Genomic DNA, 21,726 nt, shown 5'->3' with positions numbered 1-21,726 from the left:
TCCCTGTGTTTCCATTGTCACTCGTTCTGCTTTCCCCTCCACCTCCCGTGGTGTGTGTGTGTGTGTGTGTGTGTGTGTGTGTGTGTGCTTTGTTATTGCTCCCCTTAAACACTGGGACTCAAAACTGCCATTGAGTTCATGGAGACATAGCAGGTCGCACTCCCCTTGTGGGATTCAGAGACCTTAGCTCTTTATGGGAGTAGAAAGCCCTTTCTTTCTCTCTCGGGGCATCTGATGCTTTCCAACGCTGCCCTTGTAGTTAGTAACCACCTTGTAACCCTTACACCACAGGGCTCCTGAAGACCTGGGGCAGTGGGGTATTTGAAAATTCCCAAATCATGGTGCTTGGCAGCAGACTGCTTTGGTGTTGTCCACGGAGGGATGTGGAAAGTTGAAGGAGCCCCAGAATGACCTTGGGGCACATGAGTGATGATGGACCAGGGAGATGATTCCTATGACCGGGCCCTATATCCTCTGGTCCACTCTGACTGCCTTGGGAGACCCCTGTGGTTACTCAGGGCTGGAGGATGGAGGATGGCAGGGTTCGCAGTTGAGCTGGCAGAAGTGGAACCTGCACTGACGACTGGCCTAAAGGGATCTCACGAAGAGTCAGTAACTTCTGTCCACGGGGCACTAGCATGGGTGGCTTCATTCCTTCTGAGGTGGTGGAGGGGCGGAGAAAGTAGTATAGAACATAGAGTCTGCTGTGTCATGCCTCCTGGGTCATCAGGGGCTGGGAATTTGTGTTTACTGATTTACCAGGCTCTAGGGGACTCAGGACCCTCCTCCTCTCAGCGGGACAGAACAAGGTTATTGGGCAGTGCCTGCTTGCTGGGTGGACCAGCTGAGTCCACACAGGCCTGGGTGTGAGCATGGAAACCCGTTGTCAAGCCCCCATGCAGAATGGCCCAGAACCAGCCTCTTTAGTTGGGGATTAGGAGAGACTGGGGGGTGGGGGTGGAGATGAGTGGGGATTTAGGGGAAGCAGAGGGAAAGGGGGTGACAATTGATCTCACACCTGTCTCAAAGATTTTCATTTTGCTTATTGCCCACCCCCCACCAGCATACACTCCCTTTTCTTAGCCAGTTCCCCTCTCTACATGCCCCACAAATAGGACAGCCCCCTCTAACACACTGGGATGTGTTCCTCTTCCATGAGCCCCTAGAACCTCCAAGCCAGGACCCTCCTCATACTGACTGCCCTCCCTCCCACGTTCTCCTCCACTCACTGCTCCGCAGGAACGTAGCCATCCACCAAAGGGCTGCACTCCACGCCGGCCACCTTGACGTAGGAGGCGATGTCCCGGAATTCCAGACCCAGGTTCTCCCCTCGGATGGTGACCTTGGTGCCGCCTTCCCGGGGCCCCGTCACTGGAATTATCTGCACAAGAAGGGAGACGATGGGACAGGTTCTCTGCTGTGAAGATCACCTCCGGGGTACCCTTCATCTGTGCCCAGTCATGCCCTGCTAGCAAGACGTGCATTCCCATTGCTGCCCCTGGCGTGCGGGTGATCTACATTGTCTTCAAAGACCCCAAACACACTGCCCCCATGCTGATTCGGAAGCACGGCGAGGACAGAGTAGAAACCGCCCCATTGGGTTTCCCAGGCGAAACATCTTTATGGGAGTAGACAGCCTCTCCTTTCTCCCTTGGAGCGGCTGGTGGCTGGGTGGGTTTGCACTCTGACTTGCTGGCTAATAGCCCAATGCTTAATGCACTGTGCCCTCCAAGCTCCTTAATTCACCTCCAGGGGCTGGCATCCCCTTGGCTTCGCCGTGCATGCTTATAACAATGATGATGCCGGAGTTGGGCAAGGAGCTAAGTTTGCTGTGTGACCTTTTACCATGCCTGGGACTCTCCTGGCAGAGGGAAGTGAGGAAGCCGAGTCACAGGAAACAGGCCCTGAGCCACCTGCACTTGGGCGGCGGGCTGGGACTCAAAGCCTGCTCCCTGAGGCCCAGATACCTGCAGGCTGGTCTCCGCCTTGACCCTTCTGGGTCTTTCTCCAGGGCCCTGTGTTCAGGCCACCTGAATTAAGCCCCAAAGCCCTCCCGCCCACCTTATATCTTCTGTGAGTCTCTCTATTTCTACCTGCTCCACTGACCTGGGGAGAAGACAGGCCTTGGGCGGGCTCTGACCCTGGGCACCCACATAGCAACCTCCCGGGCTGCCCACTGGGTAGAACAGCCCCAGGGGGGGACCTCTATCTTAAAGGGCTGTAGCTGGGGCTTGATCCTCTTCAGTGATTGGCATGGGGCTCCCAGAAGTGCAGCCTCTGCCCTAGTCTTCCCGAGGTCCAGAGGGGCACAGGGACAGAGCAACCAAGTCCAATTGAGATGCCAGGCGGGTAGGGTCACCAGGTCTGCCCCAATGGTCCGGATGCTGCCACAGTTCTTAGCCATGCCTCCTCCCAGTGGGCAGGGCCCGGTGGCCACTCCCCTACCTACTCCCCGCTACCCCCTACCATGGGCGTGGTAAGACCACTATCCTGAGCATGCCCTCCCCCACCCCCCATGGGCAGGGTCTGAAGCTCACCTCTGTGATGCGCGGGTGGGTGCACTTGCTGTTGGCACCAGAGAGTTCCAGCCACTGGCTCTCGTGGGGCGGGCAGTGCTGGCGCAGGGTGCACCTGCCCTGGCCCTGGCACCAGCCACACTCGAAGTCTGGGTCAGCCTTGAGACACAGCCCGCAGCTCTCCCGCATCGCTCCACACTTGTACAGGTGGACTGCGGACAGAGGGCAGGGCTTGGAGAACTCCACCTGGGCAGTGGGGTCACCTGGGCCATTGGGATGGGGAGTTGCCCAACCTTTGGGTCTGAGCAGAGGATGTGGCAAGAAGCCCTCTCCAGTCTGGGCTGTCCCCAGGGACACCCGCCAGTGCCTAGAAGCAGCCTGAAGGGAGGTGAGGAGGCCAGAGGTCCAGGCCACCTTGCAGCTGGGGGCCGAGTGACAGGGGCCAAGGAGCCCGGGTGCCGTGTCCACCCCCCCAACTCCCACCGTCCCGCTGGCTCCGCACCTTTGTTCTGAGCCGGGTTGTCGATGTTGAAATGCCCGTTCCACACGACTGTCAGCTCCACCGGCAGGTTGTTGATCTCCATGCCCTCATAGGAATACTGCAGCCGTGGGAGACAACAGTGAGTCACACGGGGCCTCGGGAGGGGGTGGGGCCGGGGAACCAAGACTGTGTGCATGTGTGTGTGTGTGTGTGTGTGTGTGTGTGTGTGTGTGGTGTCACACAGTGGGAGTGGGGGTCAGGAGCTATGGGAGGTAGAGCAGAGAGGGATCTGACCTGGGGTGTCACCAACTGGGATGTTAGTTGGAGGTGTGAAGTTCCCAAGGCATACATGGGGGTGGGGGGTGAGCTGCCTGAGGACCAGCCGCGGGTACCCCTCCCTCCACACTTGCTGAGTCCCTTCAGCTAAGGAGTGAGGGGCTGCTGGGTATAGGGGTGTGGTCCTCAGGTATGCAACCCCCAGTTTGCCTTCAGATGGCAACTGCATCTCAGCACCCCTGAGTAGGGGCAGGCTCCCTGGTTTGCTTGAGGAGTGGTCTAGAGAGCATTTGGGGGTCATCTGGGGCAGTGGAAGGACTTGACCTGAAACCAGGATGGCTGAGCCAACAGGGTCTCTTAACTTGAAGATAGACTTTGGGGAGGGGCTGTTAGGCAGTGCTGCATGACTTAGCTGCCTGGAATTATTGGGGGGGAGGTGCACCGGCAGGTGCAGTAGCCCCAGGGGATCCATGCTGGTCTGCAGGCAGCTCCGTGGCTCTGTATGCCTTGGAGACTGAATTCCAGGTATAACTGCAGGTGTCCCCTCAGAATGGACCCCCTCAGCTAGACATGGGAGGGGCTGGGCTGTGTACAGGAGCCCTGGTGGTATCGTGGCTCTGTATTGGGCTGTGATCTGCAAGATTAGCAATTCAACACCACCAGCCGCTCTTTGGGAGAAAGCTGGGGCTCTCTGCTTCCTTAAAGAGTGACAGTCTCAGAAACTTACGGGGCAGTTCTACCCTGTCCTACAGGGTCACTATGAGTCAGCATGGACTCGATGGCAATTGAGGGTTTTGAGTTTGGGGACTGTGTGGCAGCCGCCTAATGTCCTAATGTCCCCTCAGCCAGCTGAAGCACCTCCACCAGGAGCAGACAGCTAGTCTCAGGCCTGAGAGAGTCCTGCCCTTGACATAAGAACTAGACACAAGGGCAAGAGCAGAAGTTTCTACGGGAGAATCCAGGTGACTTCTGGAGTGATAGCATGCGCTCCCAGGTGAAGGGCTTCTGGCCCGTCCTCACTCAACACCGCTGGTAGAACATGTTTTCTCAGCTTCTTTAGGGGAGATCCTGGGGGGGGGGGCTGGATAAAAGAGGGCCCCCCTTCCCCCTGTCCAGTTCCAGCTTAGCCCATGCAACTCACAGTGCCCCAAGTGCCTCAGAGGAGGATGGGTTCCACAGGGTTTCCAGTGGTTGAATTCAGGGAGGCAGATCACTAGGCCTTGCGTTTGAGGTGCCTCTGGTAGACCTGAGCACCCAGGCTTTTGCTTATCCGCTGAGCCCACAACCATTTGCACCACCATCCCGGGACTGGTTGCCTGCTTGGGAGGCAGCATTAGAGGGGGGGAGGTGCCCATCTCTAGGGGGGTGCTGGGGGAGGCCCCCTCAGGATTGGGGCTATCTTCTGCCTCCCAGGCTTGCCTCTGTCCAGGCCTAAAGCCCAGGGCCACGTTGAACCTCCTGGCTCCTCTCAAGAAGGACCTGAAGGCCCCCGGAGGCGTTCTGCCTGTGTGAGGTGTCCTCACGTTAATGAGGCCCCTCCAGCCATGACTCCTCCTGTGATGTGTTAACATGCTGAACTCAGTGCCTGTAGCGATAGTCCCATTCTGGAGGGAGTTCTCTGTTACGGAGAGGGAGCCCTAGTGGCGTAAGTGGCAATGCGCTGGGCTTCAAACCACTAGGTCAGCAGTTCGAAACCACCAGCTGCTCCTTCGGAGAAAGATGGGGCTTTCTACTCCCATAGAGAGTTACAGTATCAGAAACCCACAGGGCCTGTTTTGCCCTGTTCTAAAGGGTCGCTGCGAGTCAGCATCAACTTGATGGCAGCGAGCAATAAGCCCTCTTCATTATGAGGACGGCCTCTGAGCTCTGTGTGACCGTTGCCAGGAATTCTCAAACCCAGCAGAGAAGCAGTTATGGGGTCGGAGAGGGTAAAGAAAGATGGAGGGTGGAGGCCTGTCCGACAATGCCTCTTGGCAATAGCGAAGTCAGAGGAGGTCATACATGGCCTCCAGGGCCTTTTACCACACTGTGTTCATATGTGTGCTTATCTGCGAGGTTAGTGCATGCATCTATGTATCTGTGTGATCTGCATGTGTATGTACATGAGTGTGTACAAACACCACACACACATACACATATGCTGCCAGGAAGGGGCATGGCCGGTTGTCAGCTGTGTGAGCATGAGCAGATTCTCTGAGCCTCAGTTTCCCCTTCAGTAGTGGGGGCAGGAGCTAGGCCTTGCCTCCTGGGAGGGCCATGCCCAGCGCGCCCTCTTAGAGCACAGAGCCGGTACAGATAGCCTGACGTGTCTCCAGCAATTTCTGCATGACACACAGACCTGTGCTCCTGGTGCTCATGTTGACCTGGGATAATCAGAGCATGTTGAGTGCCAGACACTACACATATGGGAGCACATGCATTCGAGGGCGCTCCTGTGTTCCGTACGCGCCTGCACACTTTCTCCCTTTGCAGAAAACTGAGAATGAAGATGATTTCCACATTCGCTGTCATCCAGTGGATGCTGACTCGTAGTGACCCTATAGGACAGGGTAGAGCTAGCCCTGGGAGTGTCCCTGACTGTAATTGTTTATAGGAGTAGAAAGCCCCATTTTTCTCCCTTGGAGCCACTGGTGGTTTTGAACTGCTGACCTTGAGTTTAGCAGTGCAATGCGTAACCACGAAACCACCAAGGCTCCTGGGCATGACCTTCTTGTTCCTGTCCCACCTCCTGAGATCCTGACGATGAAATAATACAGATGTCATTAACCCAGGTGTGCCCCACTGTCCCCCTCGGCCTCTAGGGAACCCCCAGTTGGTCCTGGATGGAGGAGATAGGTCTCCATGCTCCTCCCTCTGGGCTCCAGGTACGTGGGATCCACTTAGCATTTATATAACTCCCTGTGATCAACAGGGCAGGCAATCTGCACACAGTGCTGGCTCTGGGCGGATATGTTTCTGGATCCCAGAGGCCAAGAGTTAAGTGTCTATCAAGGTTTCTCATGATGGCCAGGCTGGTGGGTGGCTCCACTGGTTACCCCGGGCAAGTGTGACCCTCAGGGTCTCCAAGTCCTAAAACAAAGAGCCAACACCCCTCTTGCTTAGACAGGCTTCCGCCCAACACCTCTCTTGCCCCAAGCACTGAGATACTGGCCTAGGAAGTGGGTCTGACCTGTGGATGACTTGGTCCCAGTGCAACACTGACCGCTCCTGCGGCGTCCTCACACTTGTTGGGTTCTCTGAGCCCATTGTTACAGCCACCGTGTCCATCCATCATGTAGCAAGGCTTCCTCTTTACCCAGCATGCTGTCCTTCCCCCCGGGGCTGGTCCCTCCTGTTCACATGTCCAAAGCACACGCCGCAGAGCCCCACCAGCTTCCCTGCTAAGGAGCATTCTGCCTGTACTTCCAGGACCGCTCTGTTACTTTCTTCACCAGCACCGTGATTCAAATGGTCCATTCTGCTCCACTTCCTCATCCATTCTCCAGCTTCTGCTTGTCAAGGAGACAACTGACGATACCAGGGCCTGGATCTTCATGCTCAAAGTGACACAGTTACTCTCTGACACGTTAGAGGTCTTGGGCAGTAGGTGGCCCAGTGTCTTAACATCCTTTGATTTCTTTTTGTCTTTCTTTCATTTTTTTGGTTTTGTTTTGTTTGTCACTAAAGATTCCAAAAGGTTTCCTTTTCCTTTTTAAAATTAATTTGATTTTTAAAAAGTTTTAGCTAATCAGGCCACTATTTAGGTTGAGGGATTGGGAATCTGAAGGGATTTTGTTTGTTGGTTGATTTGGAAAGAAATACTATATGAGGGAATACCAAAAAAGCAAACTGGAAAAAATGTTTCAAAGTTATGTATTCTAATTTTTTTTTATAACAAATCAGCCTTATCACCTTCAAAGTACTCTCCACGACACTTAATACATTTGTCAACTCTGTGATTCCATTCTTGGAAGCATTTTTTAAACTCATCTGTGTGGATGGTTGACAGCACCTCCCTCGCTTTTATCTTCGCCTCTTCTGTGTCATCAAATTGCTGTCCTTTCATGTCCCTCTTCATTCAAGGAAACAAAAAGAAGTCCCATGGAGTGAGGTCAGGTGAGTCAGGTGTGTGGGGCAAAAGAGGCATGCTGTTTTTTGCCCAAAACTGGTGCACTGAGATGTCTGTGTGAGCAGGTGCATTGTTGTGGTGCCAAAACCAGTACCCTGTCTGCCACAAATAAGGCCTTTTTTGTCCCACACTGTTATGCAATCTTTTCACAACCTCCAAATAGAAAGCTTGATTAACAGTCTGACCTGTTGGAATGAACTCCAAATGTACTATAAGTCAACATTTTCGTCCGTTCAGGAAGTTGACAGATGTCCAAAATGAGGTTTTTCATCAATTGACATGTCACCTTTTTTGAAACAAGAAAACCACTCGTACACTTGAGTTTTTCCCGTAGTGCTGTCCTTGTAAGCTGTGTTCAACATCACAACAGTTTCTGCATTTTTCCTGAGCAGGAAACAAAATTTCACAGCCACAAGCCATTTTCTTAAATTGACCATCACTAAAAATGAGATTGGAGGGAAACTGCTTCTATGAAAAATTCAGTGACCAGCGAGAACCTTCTCAGGTGATGCCACGAGGTGCACTAATTCAGAGCGAGTTGCATGATGCTTGTTTAGCATGAAAATGCGTACTACAAAAGTTCCGCTCGGCCCAGCCCAATTCGGTTTTCTTTGGGGGGAGGGCAAGGTACCCCCTCATATATATTTACACAACCCATCTTGAGAAATGAAATCAACAACAATATCCTATCTGGAGGGTGGAACAGGTTATGTGGTTCTCTTTCTCTCCCCCAGCCCCTGTCCTCCCTCCCTACTCAATAGCCTATCCTTCCCCTTGCCCCCTGCCTGCGCCGTCCCATATCATTTGATTTCTTGGCTGCTGCTTCCAAGAGCGTGATTGTGACTCCAAGTGCAATGAAGCCCTTGGCCACCCGATGTGCTCTCCGTCCGTCAGGATGGGGTCTGTGGGTCCCGTGGCGAGGAGGGCTTTTTGTTTTCTCTATGTTCCCTCATTACACAGAACCAGCACCACCTGGAGTGGCTGGCACAGGAGGCGGGCATGGCTGCCATGTCCACACTCATGGCCACTGAGCCACCTCATTGTTGAAGCAGGAGGGGCATGCCACCTTCCCAGCACTGTCCAGCCCCACCTTGCCACAGTAAATAAAGGGACCCACCAAAATCAGGAGGCTGTGGTGGTCTAGTGGGGTCCAGGTCTCATGGCCAGCACCCCAGCCAGCCTGCCAGGCAACGGGGCAGGGTTGCCAATGGCTGAGAGCTGGTGCCTGGTGCTATTCTTAGCAGCACTTGACATTTTCTTGAGGCTCGGTCTATGTAGGCCATCCATACCCACACTTAGTCCCCCTACAGTTACTGCCTGCACATCTCTCAGGCCTCTGGGCAACAATGACTGGCCCAGGGCCTGTCCCCCCATGGGGGCTAGGAGCAGCTTGCCTGTCCCCCTAAATCCAGCATCATGCTCACACTGGGTTTCCGAGTTACCCATCCTTTATCTGCTCACCGAGACCCCATTGTCTCCTCCTTGCTCCATCACAAGCCCAGGGGTCTCCCTAATAAGAGCTTCCCTCCTCCCCTCTCCTGAGACCCAGGGATTCAGGAGGGCCCTTGTCTTCCACACAGTCCTGGGGTGCAGGCCAGGCAGATCATGGTCCTAGCACTAAGCCCCAAACTAGGCTATGCAGGGCTGAGCTGATATCTATTTCTATACTTATATCTATGTATACATTTACATCATGATGTATACACGCATATAGACACATATACCTATACACATACATACATACATATCTCCCAAAACCAAATTCACTGCCATCAAGTCAATTCTGACTCATACCGACCCTATAAGACAGGGTAGAACTGCCCCTGTGAGTTTCAGAGACTGCAATTCTTTAGGAGAACAGAAAGCCCTGTGTTTCCTCCCAGGAGTGGCTGGTGATTTCCAACTGCTGACCTTGCAGTTAGGACCCCAATGTATAACTACTATGCCACCATGGCGTCTCTCTCTCTTTATATATATGTATAAAGGTATAGATAGATACATATTAGTCTAATCATTGACTACTACATGGTATGATATGGGTTTAAATTCTGCATTTGCTACTTTAGTGCCGAGCACCATAGGGGCTGGTCACTTGTCCTCTCTGGGACTCAGCATTCCCTGTTGTATCAGATGATCAGGTCCAGTCTTGCTCTGATGGCCCAGGAGGACTGACACTGAGTGTGACGCTAAGGATTCTTAGAGAAAATGATTGGATGACCAGAGGCGCCTGGGTTAGACCAACAGTTAAAGTAGGGCCTTTCTGTCTCCAGGGAAAGAGGTTTCTTGGAAAAGGCAGGGCCAATTCCAGGTATTGGAGGGGACTCCTACTGGACTAGGGTTTGTGGGGTACCCCTCCTTTTAGCTCAGCTTCACTTGAAAGCTTTGAAGTGTTGGCACCCCCATTCCCATCTCCTCAATAGGGAGGCTGAGCAGACAGCTGAGCCTGGTTGGCAGGGTAGAACTGCCCCTGTGAGTTCCCAAAACTGTAACTCTTTACAGGAGTAGGAAGTCTCATCTTTCTCCCGTGGAGCAGCTGGTAGGTTTGAACTGCTGATTTTACATGTTGTGGAATTTGGAGCTCCAGGCCTCCAGCTCCAATACCATAGGCTTCCCTCTTTCTCTAAGAGGGAGACCTGGAGTGAGTGCCAGGGCCACACTCTTGGGAGGCTGCACCCTGGGAGGCCATGCCCCAGGATCACACCGTCAGAAGACCACACCCCCAAGAAGGTCACACCTTCAGGAGGCTAGCCAGTGTATGTTGAGGCCCCTGAGATGCTAGAAGCACCAAGCTTCCAGGTGCATAGCCACCCGGCACATTTTCTGGCGTAACTAGTGAGCCTTAGAGCATTGTGTGTTTGTTGGTATGTCTGGTCCTCTGGTCTTTGGTGAAGCGTGACTTCTTCCTTCAGTACCATCTGCTCTTGATCATGTACCAGTCCCAGAAATGGGTGATGGTTGACCAGTTCGTTTGAGTAGAGCAATTCCCTCTAGTCCTTCTTCTTTGGTCGCCTTACCTACAGAATCCTTCAGTTTGGCAAGTCAAGGCTTTGCTTTTCCCATCAGTTCTTTGAGCTGGCCAAATGCCCAGAGTGTCCTCTCCTTGTTGTATTCTAATCACCCCTTCTGGTTTTCCTTAAATCCCAGGAATTCAGCACCAGACCCACAGAGGCCGACTGGAACCTGTTCCATCTTGTTCCCAGGGGGCGCTGGTAGGCGCCAGGACAGGTGTGTCATCTGGACATCCTGGAGGGCCCTGCCTGCCTCACCTGGGGCTCTATAGCTGGGAGGCTTATGCTTTGCTCCCATTGGAGAACTTTTTGGGCAGCTAAAGGTCTTGGTGGTCCAGTGGTTACTGGCTGGGCTGATAAAAGCAAGGTCGGCAGTTTGAAACCACCAGCTGCTCCATGGGAGAGAGGCGGGTCTTTCTGCTCATCAGCATTTGCAGTCTCGGGTGCTCCCAGGGGTAGTTCTACCCTGTCCTATCGGGTCATTATGCATCGCCAGTGACTTTATGTTTTTAACGCCCTTTCAGCGGGCTCAGGAACTGCTGGAGACGTTTAAGCTCGGCCTGCTCTCTGGAGAAGAATACTGAAAGACCAGTAAAAGGACAACACGCTCTGTCTTGGAAGAATTCCGGTCAGAGTGCTCCTTAGCGGCAAGGATGGCGAAACTCTATCTCACATGCTTTGGACATGCTGTCAGGAGAGGGCAGTCCCTGGAGAAGAGCGCTATGATTGGTAAAGTGGGAGGGGACAGAGAAAGAGAGGAAGGCCCTCAAGAGAGGATTTGACACAGTGGCTGCAACAGTGGGTTCGAGCAGAGGAACGGCGGTGAGGATGGTGCAGGACCAGGTAGGGTTTCATTCGGGTGTGTGTAAGGTCACTAGGAGTCGGAACCAACTCGGCGGTAACTAGTAACTAACAACAAGCTCTGCATCCCGGCTGCATGGAGAATGGCAGCATGAGCCAGTGGGCCCTCCGAGAGGCCCAGGTCAGCCCAGGCCCAGACCGAGTTTGATCTATGGCTTTGCAGAGCCAGGTCAGGGCATGCCTGGGAAGGCAGCCTTCTACTGGGCAGAGTAAGCCAAAAGGGGACCCTGAAGCCCCAACTTGAGAAGTTTGTGCCCTTCCCTCAGATAGCTGAGGCTCCTCATCAGATGAGCCACAGGCTCTGTACCCGCCTGATGTCCTGGGACCTTCTCCCAGGTAACGGGACTCTTTCTACATGCTCGAGGTCCCACCTGACTTCCTCCAGATCCCCTGTGGGAGCCAGGTCTTGGCTTCCCACACACTGGCTGATTTTGGGAGAGTCATTTTAGCCAACCCAATTCTGACTCCTTGCGACCCCAAAGGACAGAGTAAAACTGCCCCGACAGATTTCTGAGACTGTACCTTTTCTTTTTGCGGGAGTAGAAAACCTTTTCTATCTCCCAGAAGCAGCCGGTGGTTTCGAACTGCTGACCTTGCATTTAGCAGCCTGATGTGTAACTTTATATCCTCAGGGCTCCTCAGATAATAGTGTCCTGCAAAAGGTGTGCCCCCTTGAAACCTCAGAATGTGACCTCGTTTCGAAATGGGGTCTTTGCAGATGTGGGATCAGTTAAAATGAGGCCGCCCTGGATTCCTGTGGGTGCAAATTCCCAATGTGATTGGGTTCTGGGAGGAGGGCAAGGCGGTGGGCGGGGCATGTGAGGGTGGGCGTGGCGGGAGGGGCACTCACCGAGGTGTTCTGGCATTGCACGCTGGAGCTGTTGAAGCGCAGGGCGGGCACCCGCTGCTGGGTGCCCTGGATGCTGAGCACGCACTCGTAGCCCCGCTGGCCTGACTGCGGCTGGGGCAGGTTCTTGGCCTTCAGAGTAATGGGCTTGATCACTTCCACTGGCACCAGGATCTTGTCCACGCGCAGCAGCTGGGGGCAGTCCTGAAGGTAGAGAGCTCAGGTCAGTCAGGTGTTTGGAGCCTCTCTGACATCACCTGGCTGGCGACCTTGGCCTCACCCATGGACGTTACACAGCTGTACATGCAGGCACACATTTGCATATATGAGTACATACGAGTATATATATACACACAGGTACACACAGGCACAGATGGGCACACACACAGGTGCACACAGACACAGGTGCACGCAGACACGCAGGTGCACACAAGAGGCTCATGGATGCACAGAAGCACAGGTGCACATGAGCACAGGTGCAGAGAGATACTGGTGCACACAATATGTATGTGGGTGCACACAGATACAGGTGGACACATGCACACATGTGTGCTCAGGTGTGGATGCCGATGTTCACACTTCCTTAGAGACAGGTGGTCCGTGTCCTCCTGGCCACCCCGGCCTCCTGAGGGAAAGGATGGCCCAAAGAAACTCAGGCACCAGAGACACCATCTGAAGGTTGTCCATTCATGGGCTAAGTCTGGTGTTTAGGAATGTTCTGGAACGTGCCTCTATCTTCCAGAAGCTTTGGACTGTGTGGCGGGGTAGCCTGGCCTCAAGGCAGTGCCCCATGGCAGAGCACACTGAACCACTCCTGAGTGCCACAGACAGTTATGTCTCTCTGCATCCTGTGGGGGCAGTCAGCTCAGCTCTGTCCAGGGAGGGCCACTGGTGAGAAAGGAGTGGGGGCTCTGCCCAGTCGGGCGGGGGAAGCAGATGTACCGCTCATCCCTTGGGTAGGGGAGTCAGTGGGCTTGGGGCTGAAGACCATGGGAAGAAGTGAGGACTCCTGTGACCTTCGTGCCAGGCAGGTCCCACCTGGCCAGGACCCCTCCAGGGCACAGTGTGGGGCGGGCAAGACCAGAGGCACCCGAGATGGCCAGTCCATCCTGCCTGGACATGCCTCTGCACGGCCCACCGAAGGCTCTGCACAGCCCACTGAAGGCTCTGCACAACCCACTGGAGGCTCTATACAACCCACTGAAGGCTCTACAGCGGCTCCCCCAATCTCGCCCTCAGTCCCAGCAGAGAAAAGCAGATAGGAGGCCAAGGGCTGAGGGCACACTCATCAGGAGACTGACAGCTGCCCTTCTCACACCCCCATAGAGCAACCATGACCCCGCCTCTCCCTAAAGCACACATGTCCCAGAGAACTCCCCAACACCATAAGCTGTGAGGCTCCACAGAACCAGCACAATGACCTTGAGTGCCTTGTGTCCTTGGCGTGAGGCTCAACTGCCCTACCTGCTGATGAGACGGCACTCCAAGGACCCTCCCCCACACTCTATCCAGTCCAGATTCCGTGTTCTTGGGGTCCCCCACTGCCCTCCTAACCATCCAACCAGCACAGGGCAGGACAGGGAGGCTGAGTAAGGGGCAGAGGAAAGGAGGAGAGAGAGAGAACTGGACAGGAAGCTGAGAAATAGGGAGAGAGAACACAAGAAGCTGGACAGGACGCTGAGAGATTGGGGGCGGGGGGAGGGGGGAGACAGAGAAAGGTGTACAGAAAGCCAAGAGACAGAGAGATAGAAAGGTGTACAGAAAACTGAGCAATGAGGGGAGAAAGAAACAGGGATAAATGATAGATAGATAGATAGATAGATAGATAGATAGATAGATAGATAGATAGATAGATAGATAGATAGATAGAGTGAGTGATGGACAGGACCCTGAGAGATAGGGGGGAGAGAGAGAGAAAGGTGTACAGAAAGCAGAGAGACAAGGAGAGAGATCGAGAAAGGTGGACAGGACACAGAGGGAGAGGAGAGACACACGGAAGAAAGGTGGGCAGGAGGCCGGGAGACAGGGAGAGCCTGAGGAACAAGAACTCTCCCACAGGTGGGCCTGCGGGGAGCTTGTGCTTTTATGAATAATGTCCCTCCAATAGGGATAGAAATCCTAAGCCCTGGTCCTGCAAATGTGAACCTGTTTGGAAATAGGGGAGTTTCTTTTTCTTTAGCAGTAAGGCCCAATCAGTGGAGAGTGGATTCCAAACCTAATCATTTCTGAGTTCCAAAAAGACAAGGACACACACACATACACTAAATCCAAACCCACTGCCATCAAGTCACAGGGACTCCCTGTAGGGTTTCCAGGCTGTAAATCTTTACATGAGCAGACAGCCTGGTCTTCCTCTGGTGGGTTTGAACTGGTGATCTTGTGGTTAGCAGTCCAATCTTAACCAACAGTGAGTCTCACTAGGGTTTACACACACACACACACACACACACACACACCACACGCACGCACGCACACGCCACTATGTGAAGCTAGACCCACAGCCAATGGACCTTCAAGCCCAGCAACACCAAGGATCCTGAGGACCGCAGCTCCTGGAGGCTGAAATAAACAAGGTTGGGTCTTCCTTGGAGCCAGGCCCTGCCTGCCACCTCCCAAACTCCCGAACTTTGAGGCAAGAGTACTTGTGGTTGCAAGTCAGCTTGTGGTGTTTGTATTACAGCAGCGCCAGGGGATTTACAGCGGAGACCTGGTAGCACACGGTTGAGCTCTCTGCTGCTCATTGGGAGGGGAGAGGCTCAAACCCACCCCATAGATCTGAGGGAGCAAGGCCTGGTGATCTGTTTCCATAAAGGTTTCAGTCAAAAAGATGCGAGTCAGAGGATACCACTCTGCCAGACAGGATGGCGTGAAGCAGAGTCAACTCAAAGGCACCCAACGGGGACCCCGGATGGGAGCCCTGTGAGCGCTGGTTTCCCAAACAAGCTCTTCTTCCTCCCTTCCTGGTGGCCCACACCTACATCCAGAGACCCTATGGGGCCCAAAGAAGCACCACTTCAAGCACCCCCCCCGCCCCCCAGCTGCCAAGCTGGGAAAGTGGAGGGCCACTTAGAAGACCTGAGTGAGTTTGTGGGGAGGATGAAGCTGGCAGGTGGCAGGATGAACAGGGAACTGAGAAAGCGTTGAGCGCAAAGCCTTCCTCATCATTCTGCCCCACCCCTCCCTCCACTAGAGGCCACAGCTCTCCTCTCCGTGCCCCCGCCCCCACCCCGCCCCCAAGCAGGAGCACATGGGACCTTCCCTCCCTGCAGCTGGGCCTGTGGTTTCCTTTGAGGAAGAGCTGGACTGGCACTTCTAGCTCTGCCTCCCACATCAAGATGGCATAGGGTGGGCAGCTGCAATCTGCAAGTCGTCCGGGCTCACCCAGTGGGCTCCTTCCACACTACCCAGAAGAAATTGAGGCAGGGAGAGAAGAAATCTTGGCTCAGTGTCCGAAGAGAACCTGGTAACTGAGGAACTCAGAGGCCAGTGCTCAGCAGAACTGCCTGCGTCTAGTGGGACAGGGAATGTCCAGCCCCTGCAGTGCTGGACTGGAACCTCGCTGGGAGGCTGGATGGCATTAGCTTGCACCCTGGTTGGAGCCCTGGTGGTGTAGAGGTTACCAATTGGGCTGCTAATCGCAAAGCCAAGTTTGAAACCACAAGTAGATCTGCAGGACAAAGATGAGGCTTTCTACTCCCGCAAAGAGTTACAGTCTTGGCAACCCACAGGGGCAGTTCTCCCCTGTCCTAGAGGGTCGCTATGAGTTGGCATCAACTTGCTGGCAGTGAGTTTGGGGTATTTTGGGGGTTTGGGTGGTGGTGGTTGGAAGCATAATCCCCACTCTCGTCTCCACTGGGTCAGGCTTCATAGGTGTTCTCTAAGCCTTGATGGTTCACAATCCCTATAAAGCCTAGTTCGCCTGTCAGAAGGTGGACAACTCTGAAAGTTCGTGCAGGGCCCAAGGTTGAGCCTCTGCACTTGGCTCTGGTGGCACCACTGATACCCTGCTAACTGAAATGTGAGCAGACACACTCTTACTCTCACTGTGAAGGGGCAGCTCCTTTACTACCCTGCGGGTCCATCCGTCCCACCTTGTTTCTCCAGTCCTGACCCGCACGGTGCTGAGGTTCCAGGGACACAGTCTCACACTCGTGGGAGGCAACACCCACAGGAAGCTCTTTGCTTCTCCCGGACCCCAGTCGGTGGCGCTGGTGAGCACCCTGCTGCTGCCCTGGTCCAGGGAGTCACACCACATTGGCTTTGGTTCTCCCCCTTTGAGACCCTGGACTTGGAAGATGCTGGGGGAGCGGCCATGGATGGGGCGGTGACATCCAGGGTTCTTACTGGCTCGTGTTTTGGAAGTTGATCAAGTGGACTTCCCCCTCGTCTGTCTCAGTCTAGAAGCCACAGAAGGAAATAGCTTCACCTTCTAGTAACTGGTAGGTTGCAGCCAGGAGTCCGTCAAACCCCCAACCAAACTCCCTCCCGTGCAGTCGGTGCTGACTGAAGGCAGCCCTACAGGGCCAACAAAACTATCTCTGTGGGTTTCTGAGACTGTAACTGTTGAGGGGACTAGAAAGCCCCATTTCTTTCCCACCAGAAATTGTGGCAGCCAGGAGTCCCTGGGTGGTGCACATTGTGTCAAAAAGGCGGGAAGTCTTAGGCCACCCCGAGTCACCTTGAGAGAAAGGCCTGGGGCTTACTGCTGAAAACTGACCACCGAAAACCGTCCGGAGTCATTCTGCTGTGACCCACATGGCGTCTCCGCAGGGCGGACCTGACTCTAGGGCAGCCCATCTTCTGTGGGGGTGTCTTGGGCGCTGACTTCCGTCTCTGAAGCACAGTGCCCTGTGTTGTGTCTGGGCTATGAAGCCCCGACATGCCCTGTGAGATGCTAACATCATCAGAGTCAACACAGTTCAAGGGCTCCACCCCCTGACATTCTGTTCCATCATCACCTGACCCCTGGCTCCCTGGGCTCTCTAGGTCCCTAGAACACGCAGGATCACCCCCTTGTCCTCCCAGAAGCAGATAAACTCTGGTCGCCGGGTTCTGTACCCACAGCGAGGGCATCACCCCAGTCCCTGCAGATCTTCATCCTTTCTCAGGTCCTCAGGGGTGATGGCCAGCCTCCAGACTGTTCTTCAGAGGCGTGCTGAAAACCCCCTCTCTCCCCACTCCACCCCCCACCCCCATCCCCCAGCCGCTGCCTTCTTTCCCAGGAGTTCTGTGCCAGGACTGGCCTTCAAGAGCTCCCTGCCACCAAGTCCATGCCTACTCCTATGGTTCTGACAAAGCAAGTCCACGAGACTAGAAACCCTCCTCTTTCCACCCACAGAGCGGCCGGTGGTTTCAAAGGGCTGCCCTTCTGGTTAGCCCAATGGGTGTCACCACTGTGTCCCCAGGGCTCGCAAGGCCAGCCTCAGAAGTGGGCAGGCAGGCACGTACCTGCATTAATAAGATGACTAGGAGGCAAAGGCCTACCGGAGGCGCCAGCCCTCTCGGAGGCCCGTGGGGACATCCTGCAGGTGCAAGCATGGACAGAGGGTGGGAAATGGCCATGGCTGGAGGCCCCAGGAAATCGTTAATGGCTTGACATTGGGGAAGCCGCTCTGGCCAGCCGCGGGTGGTCAGGGTTTTCACACTCCACCACGCGGGCTCAGCCAGGTGAAGCCTGCGTTGCTCACCCTGGGGAGCAAGCGGCAACCCAGGGCCGGTGGGTGGTGGTGGTGATGTTACAGCCAGCGGACGCCTCTCCGTCTAGTCTTCTGCCTCCCACAAGGGCTTCAATGCCCATTTAAATAATTGAACAGAAGGACCCGTGGCAGGGAAAGGCTGCCTTCAGGGTTGGTCTGTCTGGGGAGGGGCTGGATTTACAGTCCCTTCATCCTCCCCTCCCCTGTTGTGTTTACAAGATGAGGGCTCTAATTTCTCTGGGTGGCTACAGAGAGGTTGGGGGTGGGGTGGTGATGCTCTAAGGGAGGGCTGGGGAGGGGGGCGAGGAGGGGTGCAGTACCTGGAGCAGTTCAGGAAGAAGTGACTGGTGATATCCCATTGCCCCTCCTCCCCCAAGTCACCCCAACCCCCATCCATTTGAAAGGGGAGCTACTCCTGGCTCCAACCAAAGCCTGAAATTCACACTCACCTGCCCAGCCCCCTAGTGCCCCCTGACGATGTAACGCATCATATATATTGCTTGCGGTTGCCCAGGTTTATAACGCCATTAGCGTGATCTACGACTGGCCGGTTTATGGACTGAGCACAGTAATACGACAGAAAGGAGCATGGGGCTTTAAAACACGGGGTGGGGTGGGGGGCGAGGGCGGCCTGGCTCTGGTGGGACTGGTGGGCGGTGCAGTTGCCTGAGCAGCAGTCCCATAATGGAATGAATACCTGGGGCGGGGAGCCATGGGGCCGGAAGCTCCAGCTTAGCTGGGTTTGGCTTTGTTTTTCAAAGGGGCGAGATGCTCCTCTGCCAGAAGGGACTGGGGCTATCCCAGGAGGCTGCCTGGCCTTGACTCTGACTTCCCTCCAGACTCCAGGGGGGATGAAGGCCCAGAGGTCAGGCCTTTCCTCACAGTGCGTCCAGCTCCCAGCTCTCCGGTTCTGGGAGACCAACCGCTGGCTGACACGGTGCTGGCTGTGCCTGTCTTCCCAGGAGTATCGACGTGCTAGGGGGGCCTCCCCGGGAACCTTCTTAGCACAGCGTGGTAAATCAGCTAGAAGTCATCCTGCCTCTTTTGATCTGGAAACCACTCTCTGGGTCTGGCTGAACTTCCCGAGGGGCCTGCTGGGACCCTTCCCCGCCAGCCTGCACGGGTGTGGCCGAGGTAGGCTCCCCCTCCAGGCAAAGCCATCCCATCTGGGACCAGAGAACAGCTCCCTTTGCTTTTAAGGTTAGATCAGAAAGAACAGCAAAGCAGCCCACTGAGAATAAATCCTTCCCTTTTTAATACAACCTTCCACCTGCTGCTGGTGTTAAGTGCGGTGACTCGGTTCGGCTCGGCAACCTGAGGACACAACATAAGGACACACTGCCCGGTCTTGTGCAATCGTTCCTCACTGTCGTTCTTAGGTCTGAGCCCATGGCTTCAGCCTGTGTCAATCCATCTGGCGGAGGCGCTTCCACATTTTCACTTTGCCAAACACGGCGTCCTTTTCTAGGGACTGGTTCCCCCTGTCCCCCCAGTGATATGCCCAAGGTGTGTGAGACGGGCCGTCACCGCCCTTACTGCTTCTGAAGAATACCTTCTCCTTCTTCCAAGACGGGTTTTCTGGCTCCTCCGACAACCCGTGGCATATCAGGAACCAGCAATCTCCCTCTGTCTCTCTGGACTTATCGCTTCTCCTTATTTCAGATAGGTGGGATCAGACAGTATGTGTCGTTGGGCTCTGACGGAGTTCACTCCGTGTCATGTTTTCAGTGCTGCGGCGTGGATGGACCTCATTTGTCCGGTGGCTGGGCCACATTCCATTTTCCACCCACCTCCTTTTACTTATCCGTTCATCTGCCCATGGATACTTGAGGCATTTCCCCCTTCGGGGTCCTGGCGAATGGACTGTGTTGAACGCTGGTGGGGTCATATGCATCTGCACTATGCCTCTGCCTACTCTTCTCCTGAGGATGTGCTTAGGCATGGAACGGCAGGTCCTACGGGAGAATGAGTTGCTACAGAGTAGATTGCGACGGACGGTGACACCAGTGTGTCCCAGTAGAACGGTGCGTTCCAGGATTTCCAGGGACTGGTTTTTCCGAAGTAGCTCACCAATTCTTTCTCCTCAGGCACCGCTGGAATCTGCAAGTTTTCCGTGAGCAGCTGAGCGGAGGGATGTGAACAATTGCGGGGGGACTCCTGGGCGGAGTGGTAACAAGTGGTAACACTTCAAGGACCTGCCCATCAGCTCCCTCCCCGGCTGCATCATTCTACATTCTGACCAGCACGGAGCAAGGGTCCCAATGGTGGCACAGCCTCTCCAGTGCTCTTTGTCTCTGTTTAATGGTTACACGTTGAGCTGCTAACTGCAAGGTCAGCGGTTTGAAACCACCAACCTCTCCATGGGGGGAAAGATGGAGCTTTCTACTCCAGTAAAGAGTTAACAGTTTTGGAAACTCACAGGGGACAGTGCTACCCTGTCTTATAGGGTCATTAGGAGTTGGCATAGATTCAATGGCAGTGAGTTTGGTTTTTGGCTTATCCTAGAGGGATGAAGTGGCATCTCACGGTGGTTTTGATTTGCAGATTTTTGATGACCAACACCCTGGTGGCATAGTGGTTCCTCATCTGGCTTCGCAAGGTCAGCAGTTTGAAACCACCAGCCACCGTCCAGGAGGAAGATGGGGCTTTCTACTCCTGTAAAAAGGTACTGTTTTAGAAAGCCACAGGGGCAGTTCTAGCCTGTTCTCTCGGGTGATTATGACTTGGCATTGACGGGGTGGCAATGAGCTTGGTTTGGGTTTTGGATGACCAATGACATGTTGGACAACTTCTCGGCCGTTGGTTTTGCTTATCCATGGAGGTTTGCCTCGGGCCCCTAACAATCACCACCATTGGGTGGTTGGGCTGATGGGAAGGTCAGATCCTTCAGTGGGAGGGGCCTGGGGATCCCAAAGCCACCTGGGTGCCAGTGGCTCCCCCAGATTGGTCCAAGTGAGGCCACAGTGGTGTCAGGGGACGCCCCGTGAACGCCATGCCCCCGGGCAGCAAGAAGGCACCTCTGCCGGAAGACAGTGTCATCTCAGGTTGCCCTCGACCGCTTCTGTCTGGTTCCTGGGATCTGGCAGCTGATCTAAAGGCCCAGGGTTGTTACCACAATGCTGCCATTAGTTGAAACAAAATCATTCCTTGTAATTGGAATATCGTGACTGTAAACAACATACGTTACCGGGGCTTTCTGTTTCTTATGATTGTGATTACACTAGAATACTTGTCATTTGTATAATACCAACAAGGATCGACCAGCTCTCTGTTCCAGACCAGTAACTTCTCCTGAATGTGCTCTTTGTTCAGGAAAGAAGAAAAAAGAGGTAATCCGACATCCCTGGTGAAAATCGACGAAGCCAGTGACACGGGAAGATGAAAGACTTCCTGGGACTCAAGATGGCCCTGCACTGACCAGAGGCCACCTGGCATCCTCTCTTTGCACCCACCCCTCCGAGGGTGATGGGAGAGGAGGACCAGGGACGACAACAGAGAAGTCACTGGGGCTGGCTCTCCTGTTTACCCCAGGAGGAGGGTCTGGCCTGGATGACCAGGGTGGCTGGAGCCGGAGGCTGAGTTAGGGTTGGCCCTTTTGACGAATTATCCATTAAGCAAGGCAAGCACAGGCCTACGTGTGCTTACTGCCTAACCTGTCACAAGCAATTTCACATGTTTCCACCGCATCCGAGAAACTACTTTGACATCTGGCAGACACCCATCTCCTTCCCAACCCCACAGCGCCTTCCCACAGAGTCAAGGCCTCTCTTTAAATGTGCAGTCCCTGACAGGGACTGAGGACCCAGTCAGCCAGGTAAGCACGGGCTGACTTGTGCCTGTGTCCTTACCTATCGTGAACGATTCCACACGTTCTTTGCCTCATCAGACCCAGGCCACACTGTTCACTACAAATCGGTGAGGCAGTGCAAGCAA

General features: G+C 54.4%; 1 protein-coding gene across 1 annotated transcript in view; it reads right to left on the bottom strand.

Moving 5' to 3' along the window:
• PLXNA4 (plexin A4) overlaps positions 1–21,726 on the bottom strand; it is a 387,926-nt gene that overhangs the window by 70,642 nt on the left and 295,558 nt on the right. Inside the window, exons 8-12 of the mRNA XM_045288925.1 lie at positions 16,245–16,395; positions 12,101–12,301; positions 3,019–3,115; positions 2,538–2,728; positions 1,230–1,381 (exon numbers count right to left, since the gene is read on the bottom strand). Of these exons, the coding sequence (XP_045144860.1) occupies positions 1,230–1,381; positions 2,538–2,728; positions 3,019–3,115; positions 12,101–12,301; positions 16,245–16,395 (792 nt within the window). The remainder of the gene's footprint in view (positions 1–1,229; positions 1,382–2,537; positions 2,729–3,018; positions 3,116–12,100; positions 12,302–16,244; positions 16,396–21,726) is intronic.

The sequence above is a fragment of the Echinops telfairi genome, unplaced genomic scaffold (genome assembly GCF_000313985.2).
Source record: "Echinops telfairi isolate 266 unplaced genomic scaffold, ASM31398v2 ScPeMD7_23;HRSCAF=83, whole genome shotgun sequence".
NCBI lineage: Eukaryota > Metazoa > Chordata > Mammalia > Afrosoricida > Tenrecidae > Echinops > Echinops telfairi.
This window is presented reverse-complemented; position numbering and strand designations above follow the sequence as displayed.